Raw genomic sequence first — 14,623 nt, 5'->3', positions numbered from 1 at the left:
AAACTCTGACACAGTTTTGTACTAATTCACTGGGTGTCAAGACGTGAATTTATTGCCAGCAAATCCTGGTCTACACTGGCTTGGAGAGGTTTATGATCTTGGTCCATTTAGCATGAGTCATCCAGGTCCTTGCAGAGAGCTGAGTGCAGTTCTGGGCTATCGTCGTAGATATAACTATAAAGGATTTCAGTAAAAGGTAGAATTTATATGCTTTTCTAAAGTCTTAAAAATTCTGGCCCTTCTACTTCCAGCTAAGAGCCTGGAGTCGGGCCCTGTGTGTATCAGCCAGTGGCCTCAAGGCCCCTTTCACCAAAAGTACTTGGCTGTTATGAGGAGGAGCCAGTGATGAGGAGGTCAGGAGCGAGCCCTGCCTATCAGCTCTCAGCATATGCTTTAAATCAGCCCCCTCCCACAAAAAAGGCCTTCTCAGACTTCATCCCTGTATACTCTGACCTCAGAAATAATGAAAGCACTTATAACTGCATGGGCGTGTGTGGTGCTGCCAATCAAAGCCAGATCCTGGACACAACAAGCAAGAGTTCTACAACCCAGCTATGCTCCCAGCCTTTTATAGAAGAACTGTATTTGAAATCTGTAAAAATATCAAAGACAATACTATTTGTCTTAGTTCAGGCTCTGGCTCTGGGAGCTGCCTGATTCATGAATCATTTCTGGTTTGCTTTGATCAAAAAACTACTAAATTTAAGTCCTAAGGAATGTTCCTTTTTAAGTATCTTTTTACTGGTGCATCGTAGCCTCATCTCTTCAAGTAGTTCAGAGTGTTGGCAGTGTCCTAGCACGGACTGAAGACGTCAATCCAGTTTCCTGGCATCTCCTGAGAGCACCGATCCTGCTCATGAGAGCCACACTCCCCAGGCCCAGACCTCACCCAAAGGATCACCTCTAGTACTAACACCAACGATTTGACTCTCACAAGTGATCTGAGGAAGAAACACACACATCCTGTCCATAACAGGTCAAACTCTAACATAATGTAATTTTGAAGTTAAAAGGGATCTTTTCCTACCTGAAAAAGTAACTTTCCGCCCTCTCATAGTGGCCCGGCGTTAGCTTGAGGGGAGGGTAACTGGTCGCCAGAGGCCGCACCATGAACAGGCCCATGGCCAAGGCCACGAAGAGGACGGGCAGCAGCAGGTCAGAGACTGTGCTCTTCCAGGCTCTCAGCGTGCATCGCAGCCGCTTCCTCAGCAGGGCCAACACCTGTGCCAGCAGCAGCTGGCGGCCACGCATTAGTGCAGGCAGGGTCCGCTCAGAGCCACCTGCAAGAGGGGAAGATGGCAGTTAGCTCGTCCATGTGCTCAACAGCACCTGGCTGGTTCTACTGATTCTCTTCCTCTGGGCCTCGTGTTGACCTTTAGTGGCTGAAAGCTGATGCACAGGCCGACTCAGATGCATCAGAGACCAAAGACTGCAGGAAGCTCTGTGAGATCCAGATGTGCTGAGCCATGTGGCCGGGAATGGGGGACGGGAAGGCTGCTCTCTCTGTTGTGGCTCCCCCATCCTCTGCTGTCTTTACCCTCTGCTCTTAAGCAGAGGTTTTTCCTGAGAAAGCCACAGGGCAGCAAGTCAGGTACAGGGAGGAACCATGTCACTTGCCTTCCCTAGTACATCTGCCAAGGCACAGAAGAGCTGCTCGGCCATCATCAAAGTCAACAAGTAAAGCTCTAAAGGAAGCCAGACATGGTGGCACACACTTGTAATCCCAGCATTTGGGAGGCTGAGACAAGAGGATCGCAGTTTGCGGACAATCTCAGCTACAGAGTGAGGCCCTCCACAACTTAGTGAGACCCTGTTTCAAAAAAATAAAGAAAAAAAAAACTTTAAAGCAAATTGTAAGCTGTGCACTCAGGGTTTTGATCATCTTGATGCACTCCCTCAAGAGGGATCGGTTAGGAACTCCTCAAAAGAAACTCTGTGCCAGGCATGGTGGCACATGCTTGGAATCCCAGCATCCAGGAGGCTGAGACTGGAGGATTGTGGTTCACAGACAACCTCAGCTGCTACTTAGTGAGGCCCTTTGCAACTCAGTGAGACCCTGTTTCAAAATAAAGAATAAAAATTAGGGTAGGGGGTGTAGCTTAGAGGTAGGATGCCCCTGGGTTCCATCCCCAGTACCGAAAAAAATAAAAAGACAAGAAAGAAACTCTATACCTCTATACCTAAGCTCCAGTTTAGAGCAATCATCCGAAGCAAAGTTGCTACAGATGATTCTAATTCAGGACTGAATCCTTGAACCATGGCTCCTGGGAAAGACCAGCTTAGCCAATCAGTAGTTGGATAGTTTTCCCAGTAAAATAACTTAGCCAATCTTGCTGCAGACTCAGAAGCCTATAAACTCTTACCTGGTAATATTTGGGCACTATAAGAACCAAGGCCAGCAGCCAAAAGGGTCTCACATGATCAGAGCCACCATCATGGGGCTAAAAATGGAACCACCCAAATCCCAGAACAACAGTTTCTCCCTGCCATACTTGGGCCCTGAAAGCAGAGAGGCCAGAGGCCAGAGGCCAGGAGGGGTTCACAAGATCACAAGAGGAAGCTCAATGCTCTTCCCACCAGAAGAGCTTGGGCCTGGCCTGGCGTGCACGCTAACCAGTGACTAACAGTGATCAGAACTGTCTCCAGAAAATACAACAGTGTATTCTACACGGAAAGCAGTCTTATGAAAAGCAGATGTTCTAGACTGATTCTACTGTTACAGATACCTGGCAGTTCATGGAAAGGCAGCAAACAAGTTCTTTTTAAAGAAATTTTACCGTCTTACAAGATATGCTATTTGTAAAAGCGGTACAACCAGAACTGCCGACGTTCTTTAGGAATGACAACATGTACCTAAACTTATTTGTCTAAGGTATTCACTAAAGGCCTGGTATGCTCCAGGCACTGAGATATTTGGTTTCTGGCCCTAAAAATGCATAACAGGGGCTAATTAGAAATAAATGTACAGAACACACTGGAATAAAGCACCATAATAGAGGTAGGCAAACTTGAATGGGCAGCAAAGAATGAGTCCCCAGGGATGCCAAGGCAAGAAGGAGAACAAGGAAAGAATGGACAGGGCTGTGGAGACTCGGAAGGGGCCCTTCAGATCTGACAAGTTTCAGACAGACAAGAAAAGGGATCTTTAAAGGTCACAGCAGGAACATGCAAATAAGCACAGCACTTTCTGTGCCTGGCTGTGATGGGTCTGAATGTGGCACCTAAGTGTGAGGAGAGGAAGGAGATGAAACGGGAGGGTGTTTGGAACCCAAGTCAGAAGGCCTAGGTGCCCTGCGCTGGCCTGAGGGTGCGAGCCCAGGAGCTGCCTGACCACAGTGTGTTCTGATGTAGGCCCACCTCCCTGCACGATAAGCAGAGATCCTATGAGTGATTTTAAGCCATTTCAGATCCACCTGGAAACTTCAAAAATGCTGGTTTTTATACCCCATCTGAGAAAGAAAATGTGAATCCCCAAGGACTCAGAGATAAAAATGTGCTTTTTATAACTTCCCAAGGATTCTGAAGCTTAGCTTGCCTGTGATACTAGCGGATTGATGTGAATCCTATGCAGCTTTTAGAAAGCACTTATTAAATAAGCCCATAATGGAACTGAATGCTAGAAAGGGCATATTCTTAAACTAAAGGTGATCCTTTTTATGCATACCCTTCTGGATAACTGTATGAAACTATGACGTTGGATAGTGCCAATCCATGGTATTGTGTATGTCGATACATGATAATTACAGGGGTTCTCTAATTCAAGGTAAAATACTTGAGATATTTGGGGTTGCCCATTTCTTGGATTTCTAAAAGTAACTATTGAAATAATTATTTTATGTCTTCACCGGCTTTTGACCAAGGAACTTTTTCTCCTGCCAAGTAGCAGCCTGATTCTGTTCATGCTTAATTGAAAGGTCCCTGGTAGGTTCTGTAACTCCCCCCCCCCCCGCCCCCAGTTATCGTCTGCAGGAAATCGCAATCCACAGATTAGCCTTCAGATAGCATCTCCTGATGTTCACGTCTAGCCATCCACACTAGCAGCCTGTCAAACTCTGCACCTTCACATATATCTGTGCAACAGACAGAAATCTGCAAACACCTGCTCACATAGCAGGAAAGAGAATGGTGGACGTCTACTCAGCAGTGTGGCCCTAGTGATGGAGAAGCAGAGAAGTAGAGACAGAGAATTGGTGGTGCTTGCTGCCACTGGCTTTATTCATGGAGGACCACTCTGAGCATCATGGCATCATGGCATCATGGTGGGGTGCACAAAACTTAATTCATCTTCACCTGGATGTGAATCCAATTTTAGCCACCATCATGCCAAGTGATTTCTGGAAAAATTGTTCACCTCTCTGAATATCATTTCCTCAGTTGTAAAATACTTATTTTCCTTCCAGATAACAAAAATTATTATTAGAATGCTTATTAAACTATCAAAACAGGCATAATGATGAACCCTAGTCATTGTAAATGTTCATCAGACAGCATCAATAATTCTGGGGAAAGGTGTGTGTGAAAGAATTAATTTTGCTCACCTTCCCATATATGTTAATTGGACATAAATGAGGAAAATAAAAGGCTAAGATAGTTTATGGTTATGAATTCACCACCAATCAAATATTCATGGCTAAACTTATAAAAATATTCACATGAATAATTTAACAGACAAAATTAAAATGCTGGACCAAATTGTTACGAATTGTCTTATTTGACTTATGAATGCAATTATATTCAAGGACTCTAGTTACATCCACAATTATGCATTCCCATCTACTCTGGCCGTCAAATCACTCAAGGAATATGACCAAAGATGTTCTCTTTTTTCTCTCCTTTCTTCCTCTCTTCCCTTCCTTCCTTCCTTTCTTTTTCCTTTCCTTCCTTCCTTCTTTCCTTTCTTTCTTCCTTCTATTCTTTTCTGGTCAGGTGGCTGCAATTATTTAAACATTAACAACTACCAAGGAACAGCTTACAATACCAAGGGCTCAGAATATGAAAATCATATTGCCAAGTTCATCTAAATGTTCTTTTAAAGTGAAGCATTATCAATGTAATGTTTACAGATTGATAAAAAAAATAAGGCAAATATTTCAAAAGAAAAAAAGACATGCAGAATGCATGAATACGCAGTCCATAAAAGATCTAGAAAAGAGAGCTGGACTAGTGACTCAGTACTTGGGAGACTGAATCAGAAGGATTGCAGGTTTGTGGCTAGTGTTAGTGAGGCTCTCTGCAACTTAGTGATACCCTGTTTCTAAATAAATATATAAATAAATAAATAAATAATAGTGCTGAGGGTATAGCTCACATGTAGAATGCCCCTAGATTCCATCCCCAGATACACACACACACACACACACACACACACACACACACAAATAAAATAAAAGATGTAGAAAAGAGCCAATGTACAACTCTTATATAACAATAATTTGTCCTTACAAATCATCCATAGGGTAAAGGTAACAACTAATATTATTGAGAAATCTAAGGAAGTGGGCCTTCTCTTTACCTACTGCTAAGTGAGAAGACAGGTCCCTACTGTCGTTTAGGGAACATAAATATGAAAATTCTCTGATCTGCTTAATTCCAATGGAAGAGTTGTGTTATTAAAAATATAAAAATCAACTACCAAAAGCAAGGTATTATTATATCTTACAGACAGCAGTATCAGGTGGTTGTGAACAAATGCCTAATGCATGGGGTTAATAGAAACAGTTACAACGCAGGTGGAGCATCCCCTACCCAAAAATATTGGGGACCAGAACTATCTGAGATTTCAGATTTTGTTCAGATTAAAGGGTATTTGTATATACATAAAGAGAATGGGCCCCAAGTCTAACCACCAAATTTATTTATAAATCAAATGCATAGTGCACACATAGCCTAAATTAATTATATAGAATATTTTTAGCATGCCTGTGTTTTGAATGTAGCTCATAACATGAGATTACATATGGAAATTTTACCTGTGACATTTTGTCAGCATTAGAAACTTATTTGAATTTGGAGCATTATGAATTTCAGATTAGGGAGCTCAAACCACCATACAGTACAATATATTACTTACTAAATATTCAGTGGTATGGAAATTATTTATTGAATTTTGTAAGAGAATAAAGCAATTTAAAGTAAATTATTATCACCTATTGAAAAAATATTATATAAAACATGGAAAATAGTTCAATAAAACAGATGGAAGGGAATTTGACCCAAAGCATTATCGAACACACTAAGCAAAAAATAAAGGATTAAAACATTAAATATTCAGATGAAAAATGTTATAAAATAATGCAGATAGAATGAATGCTATTTACTAAAGTGGCTGATTTAAACTAGAAAAATAAAGTACGGTATATATAATTCCAGTGAAAAATTGCCTTTTAACAAACAATTTATATACTCTGAGTACTACTTGACAAAGAAGGAGTCTTTATTTCAAAAAGGTTATGGATATGGGAGCATTTTTCAACCTACTTAAAGATTTATATTTATTTGTGTGGTGATATGGCTGTTTTAATTTTCCTTTTCACAACTTATTGAGGTTTTTCAATAATGAATATTACTCATCTTGTTACTTCCGAAATACATATACTTGTTCAGAAAATAAACCACAGTCCATGAGATAAAAATAATAATCCTCTGTTTACTGAATTACTAAAACTGAAAACGATCTTTAAAATCATATAGTTCAAATATTTTGTTGATTTATAATTAAAGTAAGTGCAGGAGAAGTTGTAAAATAATTTGAATCGCAAGGAATGAAATTCAGTGAGTGCAGTACTGCTGCAGGCCTTAGGTTATCTACATGAACAAAGTTCTGAAGGAATTCCTGGTCTTGGAATAGAGTCAAATATGTAATCAAAACATGCCAGTAGTATTTTTAACATGAACAAGTGCTGAATTTTGACAAATGCTTTTTCAGCATCTATTGAGATAATCATACAATTTTAATCCTTAGTTCTAGAAGAAACTTACCTCAATATCATAAAGGCAATATACAATAAACCCAAAGCCAACATCATACTAAATGTGGAAAAACTGTAAGAATTCCCTTTAAAACCAGAAACAAGACAAGAATGCCATCTATCACCACTCCTCAATACAGTACTCAAAACTCTAGCCAACATGATATGGCAAGAGAAGGAAATCAAATAAATAACAATAGGAAAAGGAGAATTAAAATTATCTCTATTTGTAGATAATATGACGCCATACTTCGAAGACTCCCAAAAACTCAACCAAAAGACTTTTAGAGCTGATTAACAAAGTCATCCAAGAAGAGGATACAAAATCAACCTACAAAAACCAATAGCTTTTCCATATGCCAAACATAAATTCACTAAGAAAGAAATCCAAAAAAAGTCCATTCCCAAAAGCCTTAAACAAATAAAATACCTAGGAATAAACCTAACCATGGATGTAAAAGACCTCTATAATGAAAATTATAAAACACTTAATTAAAAAATTTATTAAGGCCAGGTGTGGTGGCACACGCTTGTAATCCCTGCGCTTGGGAGGCGGAGACAGGAGGATCGCTCGGGTTCTAAGCCAGCCGCACTGGCTTAAGAGACCCTGTTTCCAAATAAAAAAATATATTTAAAAAAATAGGTCTGGGAGTGTAGCCCGGAGGTAGAAGGGCTTCCAGGAACCCCAGTACCACAAAATGAAAATTTTAAAAAATACAAATTATGAAAGAAATTGAAGATCTTAGAAGATGGAAAGATCTCCCATGATCTTAGACAGGTGGTGGTAAGGAGGGAGAATTAATGAGTGCCACTGATGTTAGGTACATACGTGTAACTACGAATGCCAACCTCAGTATCATGTACGGGAAGGGGAGGAATGGGGAAGGAGCCAGGGGAGATTCACCAAGGGCTGTATGAATGCATGTCCTTATCACTCTCATGTACAATTATGATGGGAGACTACAATGTACCAATGAAAGCATATGAAACATTTAAGGCAAAAAATAATGTCATCAAACCCTGACCACTGCAGTGGAGTGTTTAATGGTCATAGGGACTTTCTCCACAAGGCCACTGGAGCCAAGGAGTCACAATTCAAGAGACATGTGCTGACAAGACATGGAGGATAATCAAAGCATATAGGACAGGCCAGAGACTGAGCAGACCTCATGCAGGGACAAGGTGATGAAGCAGAACTGCCAAGCTCTTTCAGAAAGGACACGGGGGGCTCTTTCCTATTGTCTTCTTCAGCCCTGCTTTTGGACTTCAAAGTTATCTTTAGGGCGAAAAGGTACCAACCTCTGCATCTGTTTCTCACCACTCCAGGACAATGGGATCAAGTGAGCTATATGGGACCCCTAACCATTCTGCCGGTCTCCTTGGGCAATATAGCTTCATTAAGTGAGTAGAGTCCTTTGGAAGATGGATGGACTAGCAAAGTCTCACAGGAGAAGCCACACAACCCACCAGCCAAGGACAGGGTGCCTGAATTCCAGCCCTAGCTCATCCTAGAACCCCTGAACCTCAAGAGCATGTCATTTTTCCTCAGTTTTGTGATTTATAAAATTAAGATCTTGCATGTGTTAGTGTTTAATTTTTGTAAAATGATACTTGTGTGGTATTTATACAAATAAGGACTAAATTGTCTCATTTGCAACAGTAGCAATCTCCCAAGAAGACCAGCAAGATCAAATGTCTTGTTATTAGGAAATAAGCAAGGAGGAGAAAGGGAATGAGGAGTAAAGAGAATAAAAAAGAAAATGAAAATGTTTTCTGGCACTTACTAATATAACATAAAGCTTAAAATACAATTATGTATTAAATATTAAGCATACTAATACAGACAGACATATGCAAATTTTGAAACCATGCTAGGTTACTGTATCCTGGCTAAATATACTTTTCTAAACCAAAATCTATATTAATTATGTTCAGTTTTTTATAGAAACTAATAAATAAAGACTATATTTATTTAAACTGTTCTATTGAGAATCTCATAATTGTGTCTTGTCCAATTTTTTACAATATCTAATAACATATTCACTTTTTATAATAAGTATTAAGGCATAATTTTTAAAAAGTTAATAAAAATGAACCAGAAAAAAGAGCAATATTTATATGTTAAGCCACTCAAGCTTCCAGCTGCTATAGAGCTAGCTGATTTATAAATTGACGTGATTGTTTGAAAAGCACTATGATTGCAAAAGCCAAAATGTTAAAAACAAATTGGGATTTTTACTTTGGAACAGGGTCACCCCTCCAGCCCAGCCACAGTTTTGAGTAAGTTAAAGATTGCTGACACTCTTTTGATTAAGGCCCCTGTGAACACATGGTGGTATGACGTCCAGGGAAGCCGAGTGCAGACCTGGCGGTATCTCTAGGTACTTCTACTACCTGGGTGAGTCACCAAAACACAATGCCTGTTTTTTCTCTGAAATGCACCAAATGCTGGGCTCTCCCCCTTCTCTAAAGTGCCCCATGCCAGGCCTCCAAGCTTTAGCATGTTTCACAGTTCCCATAGGTAGTTAGGGAAATGGAGTCAGGGCTCCCTCTGCTGCACCCTGGTCCGGATCTCAATCCAAGTCCTGTGCTATCAGGCATTGCTTGTGTGATGACTGGCCGTCACAGTTCTTTGGTAAAGTATTAATGATGATGCAAAGGGAGCACCCAGGTGGCACCCAGAGCAGCGAGAGCTAATATTAAGCCAAAAGAGAAGACCCATGGCTGAATCCTTTCTTCATCCTGAACTCTGTGGTCCTCTCCCTCTCTCCTTCAACGATCTTTCCCTTTCAGAGGCCATGAGGTTTTTGTGACTGGAAAGAGTGAGTTTAGTGCATCCTATCCCAGGCTTTTAAGCACTCTCCAGCTCAAATGAGATGCCCAATAAGGTCTGAAGAATGAATGAATGGACATGAACACTGACCTATATTGGATTCCACATCCTTATCTATCCTCATCTACATGACTGAGTGGAGGCTTTCCTTCCTCCTAGGTCCATTCTTCCACCCAGAACACGAATTCCACCTGTGCATTCCTTCCAGCTCCTGTAATTTCTCAGTTCTACCCTCAGCTTTGGCAGTCTTGTCTAATGGGTGCATGCATGACATACAACACTGTGATTTAAACACTTCTATCTACAGTACCCTATGATTAGTGTATTACAACATTCATTCATATAATGTCTTCCATAGCTACTCAGGTTGATGCAAGTAGATTTAATATTTTGCTTTTAATGATTTTGATTAGCTTCTTGAAGACAGGAGAGAAAGCACTAGGAGTGACTTAGCTTTAGGAAACTCAGTGTAGATGATTGAGAAGATAAATCCTCAATTTTCAGAGTACAAACCACAAGGTTAAAGTACTCGACAAAGCAAAGCCATGCTTTTGAGTTGTGGTTATCTCTTAAGAGAGATAAATACAGCTGCTCGCCATATTCCCAAGCATTTCTATTTACTAGGGAACAGAAAATTTACTAGGGAACCAGAAAAAAGAGCAATATTTGTATGTTAAGCCACTCAAGCTTCCAGCCGCGATAAGCTTAAGGAGCTGGCTAATAGGATGAAACTGAGGTACAGGTAGGATGAGCATCCTTAATTCCAAAATCCAAACTCTGAAATGCTCCAAGATGCAAAACATTTTGTACACTAGAATGGCGCTACCTGTGGGAAATTCCATACCAAGACACCTTGTTTCACGAAACAAATTGTTTATAATATTGTGTAAAATTACCTTCAGGCAATGTGTATAAAGTGTGTATGAAACATAAATGAATTTCATATTCAGACTTGAGTCCCATCCCCAGGATATCTCATTATGCATATGCAAATACTCTAGAATCTGAAAAAGTCTGAAATGTGAAACACTCTGGTCCCAAGCACTTTGGACAAGAGTTATTCAACCAGTAGTCAGTTCAGAATGCCTTACTCAGCTGGCTTAGTGAGAAAGTGAATGCTGAGGAGGAATTGAAGTGCTCAGGACAAGCTCATCTTAGCTTACTAGAGATAGATATGTCCACCAGGGCTACCCAGAACTGGTCCCATCTGAATTATCCAACTAGCTCCATCATTACATTTGAGGCAATGACTACACTTAAGATGAGGGAAGCTCACCTTTGTCACATATTTCAAATAAATACCATATTCCAGCTCTGGAAATACAAATTGGAACCATTCATCACCAGCCTGAGGAGCATTGTTTGGCAGCTCTGATCTGCAGGGCTGCAAGAATTACAACTCCACACACTTTCTAGACATCCCACTGCCCCCGTTAGAAGTTGCTGATTCCTGGCACCTGCCGCAAGCGTTTATCCTGCCCAAGTCTATTTCAATTCTATTTTATTTTGGCAGACTCTGTTCTGCAGAGCACCCTGCCGTTAGCTCTCTGCTGATTTTAGCTACCGGTGGAAAACAAACCTTCTTTGGCATGTATAATTGGCAGCAGCCAGGTTCCCTCCCCACCTTGGTTTGCAGGGAGAATGGTTTTTTAAGTTCAAGGAAATGTGGACAAAAAAAAAACAGCAGTGCTTTGGGTTTAACACTGTGGTGGAGCTTAGGAGACACACACAGAATTTGGAACAGCTCTTTGAAGAGGTACAGCATTACAGCAGCCCCACCTAAGATGGACGGCACAAAAAGAATTATCTTAAAAATCAAAAGAAAGGTGGCAGACCCTTCAAACTAATCACAGCCAAAACTGCTTTCCGTCACCAGAAGTAGCAGGAAGAAAACACAGAGGATTCAACTGTGGGAAGGAGAAAAAAAAAAGAAGAATTTTATGTAAAGTGGTACTTAAAAGGCATAGAGCTGAAAAATTAAACACAATCTCAGATCTCACATGAGGGGACAAAGCTTCAAAAAAAAAATAAAAGACAAAAGTCACGGCTATGCCTTAGAGAAAATAAGCATGTTTTCCAGGTTTTCCAGTACTATATGGATATGTGATCTTTCCTGTGAACTTTAAGCTTAAGAAGACTCTAATAGGGTTTTTATTAATAGTAGTAACCACAGGCAATCTAAATCATAAGGATTTGGGGCACTTGTTAAAAAATGTAAATGCTCAAATCTTCAGAATCAAAATGTGTGAAGGTTGGGCCTAAGAATATGCTTTTTTAACAAGTACACAGGTGATTATTAATACTTCTTTAAAAAGTCCCTTCTCTTGCACTCTGTTGTGAACATCGTACCCATGATGATAGCTCCTGTGTGGCTGGCACTGTCAGGCTGTGATCCCACAGGTAAGACGGGGCATGGGGTTAGGGCCTCCAAATGTCAAGTGCATGCCTCACCCATGCAAGCCAGAAGCCCAGCAGGTGAGCCCAGGTGAGGCTACATAGTCACCCTCTGCCTGCACATGAGTAGGAACATAGAAGTTCCTACTCATTCTTTTGCAGTTAGGCAATAAACACAAATTATCTGCCTGTCATGAAAGGGCACTGCGTTCAGTGATAGGGATCCAGCCATAAAAGGGCTGGCTCCAGGCTCTGGTCCCTTGGGCTTACGTTATTTGAATGGACACAGATATTAAGCAAATCCATTTAACTATTTAAATGCAACAGTCACTGTGGCTAAGAAAGGCCCACTTTCCAAGCGTGATCTGACACGGTCTGGTGAGTTGGAGAAGATTATGCAAAAGAGAAACTTAAAGCAATGCAGTGAGGGAGATGAGCTTGGAGGAGGGAGATGAGCTTGGAGGAGGGGAGATGACAGACCTCAGAGCAGCAGAAGAGCAGTTGTGAAGATTCTGAGTAGAAGCTAGATATGTCCGATGGACTGAAAGAGGAGTGGAAGGGAAGCAGGTGAGGGTCCTGGCCATGTACTGTCTTAGGAGTGGGTGGGCAGAATTTGAATCCAGGAAGATATAAAAACATCGAATATTTCTGAGAGAATAGCATGGGAAAATACTTATTTCGGCAGGGGTCTCTGGCTTCAACCTCATTACTATATGTTACATGAGCTGTCCATGACAAAAAACAAACAGAAGGAGAATGAAACTCACCTGAGGAGACTGAGACACAGGTGAGAGAGGACAGGGAATCAGAGCACATCTTGACAGCTCTTGAGAAAGATGCTTGGCTCTGCAGGAAAGGGAGTTAGGGAGGTATTGAAAGGGAGAGGCTTTAGAGAGGAACACCCATGAGGATTTTTTAAACCTTAAAGGGAAATATTCAGGAAATAAGGAGAAGCTGAAATTAGAGAGCAAAAAATTATTCCCTGGAAGGTAGAAAAGGAGTCATGCTACAGAAGAATTGGTATTCCTTGGGAAGAGGATCAAAGAGAAAAAAGGAGAAAGATGGGAAGGGTGGCAGGTTGTGTACATTTTCATCCATTTAATTTTCTTTTAAGAAGCAGGAAAGGAGTTCCTTTTGTGGAAACATGAGAGAGAGGAGCCAGAAGCATGAGAAGAGGGAACAAGGAACATGGCTAGGCACTTGTAAGAGACTGCTGGCCAGGGAGATGCAGTTAGATTGGGTTTCTGGGCAGGACTGGGAGCTTTATTACTGAGAATATATCCTGAACGCACCAGATGATAAAAACACTGAATCTACTGGAGGAGAATAAAGACCATTCAGTAAGAAACAAACAAACTGCAGAGTCACTCCTCTGAATGAAGCAAGGATAAAAATAAGCATGGGAGCAGCAAGACAGAAAGCTAGTGCTCTGCTCAGGAGGGTAGAGAGCGCCCAGAGAAGTCAACATCCAACAGAGGTCAGAAGCATAATAAGGGATGGGCCAGCGCCCCCAGACAGGGAATCTTGAATCCGCTTTCAGGTAGAATGCTATGGACATGCAAGATGCCAAGCTGGGCTGTTGGGGGCTTAGAATTCATGGGCAACATAATCCATTGGCCACAGGCTGGAGCTCCAGGAGGGAGGGACTCATCCAGGTTTGCTGTCTGCTTCCGCTTAATCAGTAGCCCAGATGCACAGCTCCAACAGCAGACAGCAGCTGTCTCTTCTGGAGGCTCCAAGTCCTGGTTGAGATGTAGGCAGGGCTCTCTCCTAGTGTGCACCTTCTCCCGGTGTCTTCACGGGGGCATTCTTCTGTGTATGCCTGGGTCCTGATCTCTTCATGTGGAAACACCAGCCATGTTGGATCAAGACACACCCCAGTGACCAAATTTCACCTTAACTAACTTTTTTAAAAGTTCTGTCTCCAAATGCAGCTATATGCTGAGGTATAGGGAGTAAAACTTCAACGTGTGAATTTAGGAAGATACAGATCAGTCCATAACACCAGTGCACTTTTAGAAAAGAGCATGAACACTGAGAAGACTCCGGATTTATTAAGCTACATCTATTTCTCCTTCTACTCTCTCATCAAGTTTGTGTACCTCGAAGTGCTGTGTGTGGACTGAGAGCATCCCCGGGAGCTTCTCAGAAAAATCATTTTCTCAGATCCCATCAGGCCTGCAAGGGCCCTTAGCAACTTAGCCAAGACCCTGTTTCACTTAGCGGTGCAGCTTAGTAACCTGCATCTTAACACAATGTCCAGTCATCATTGTGATGCAATATAACTAAATTGTGTCAGGAAACCAAGTAGTTAATCCAGTTTTGTATGTATATTTCAAATATTATTTTTATTGTTAAAGCATTTTTAATGATTTTATTGTTGCATTAGAGTCACACATCATAATGCAATATAAATCGTGTTGACAGT

General features: G+C 41.2%; 1 protein-coding gene across 1 annotated transcript in view; it reads right to left on the bottom strand.

Moving 5' to 3' along the window:
* ABCA13 (ATP binding cassette subfamily A member 13) overlaps positions 1–14,623 on the bottom strand; it is a gene marked incomplete at both ends in the record, with an annotated part of 326,203 nt that overhangs the window by 120,902 nt on the left and 190,678 nt on the right. The window contains 1 exon segment of the mRNA XM_080701162.1: positions 1,028–1,280. Within this exon segment, the coding sequence (XP_080557288.1) occupies positions 1,028–1,280 (253 nt within the window).

This window comes from Muscardinus avellanarius (genome assembly GCF_963383645.1).
Source record: "Muscardinus avellanarius genome assembly, chromosome: 9".
NCBI classification, from domain to species: domain Eukaryota; kingdom Metazoa; phylum Chordata; class Mammalia; order Rodentia; family Gliridae; genus Muscardinus; species Muscardinus avellanarius.
The sequence above is the reverse complement of the archived record's forward strand: the minus strand, read 5'-3'. Positions and strand labels throughout refer to the sequence as shown.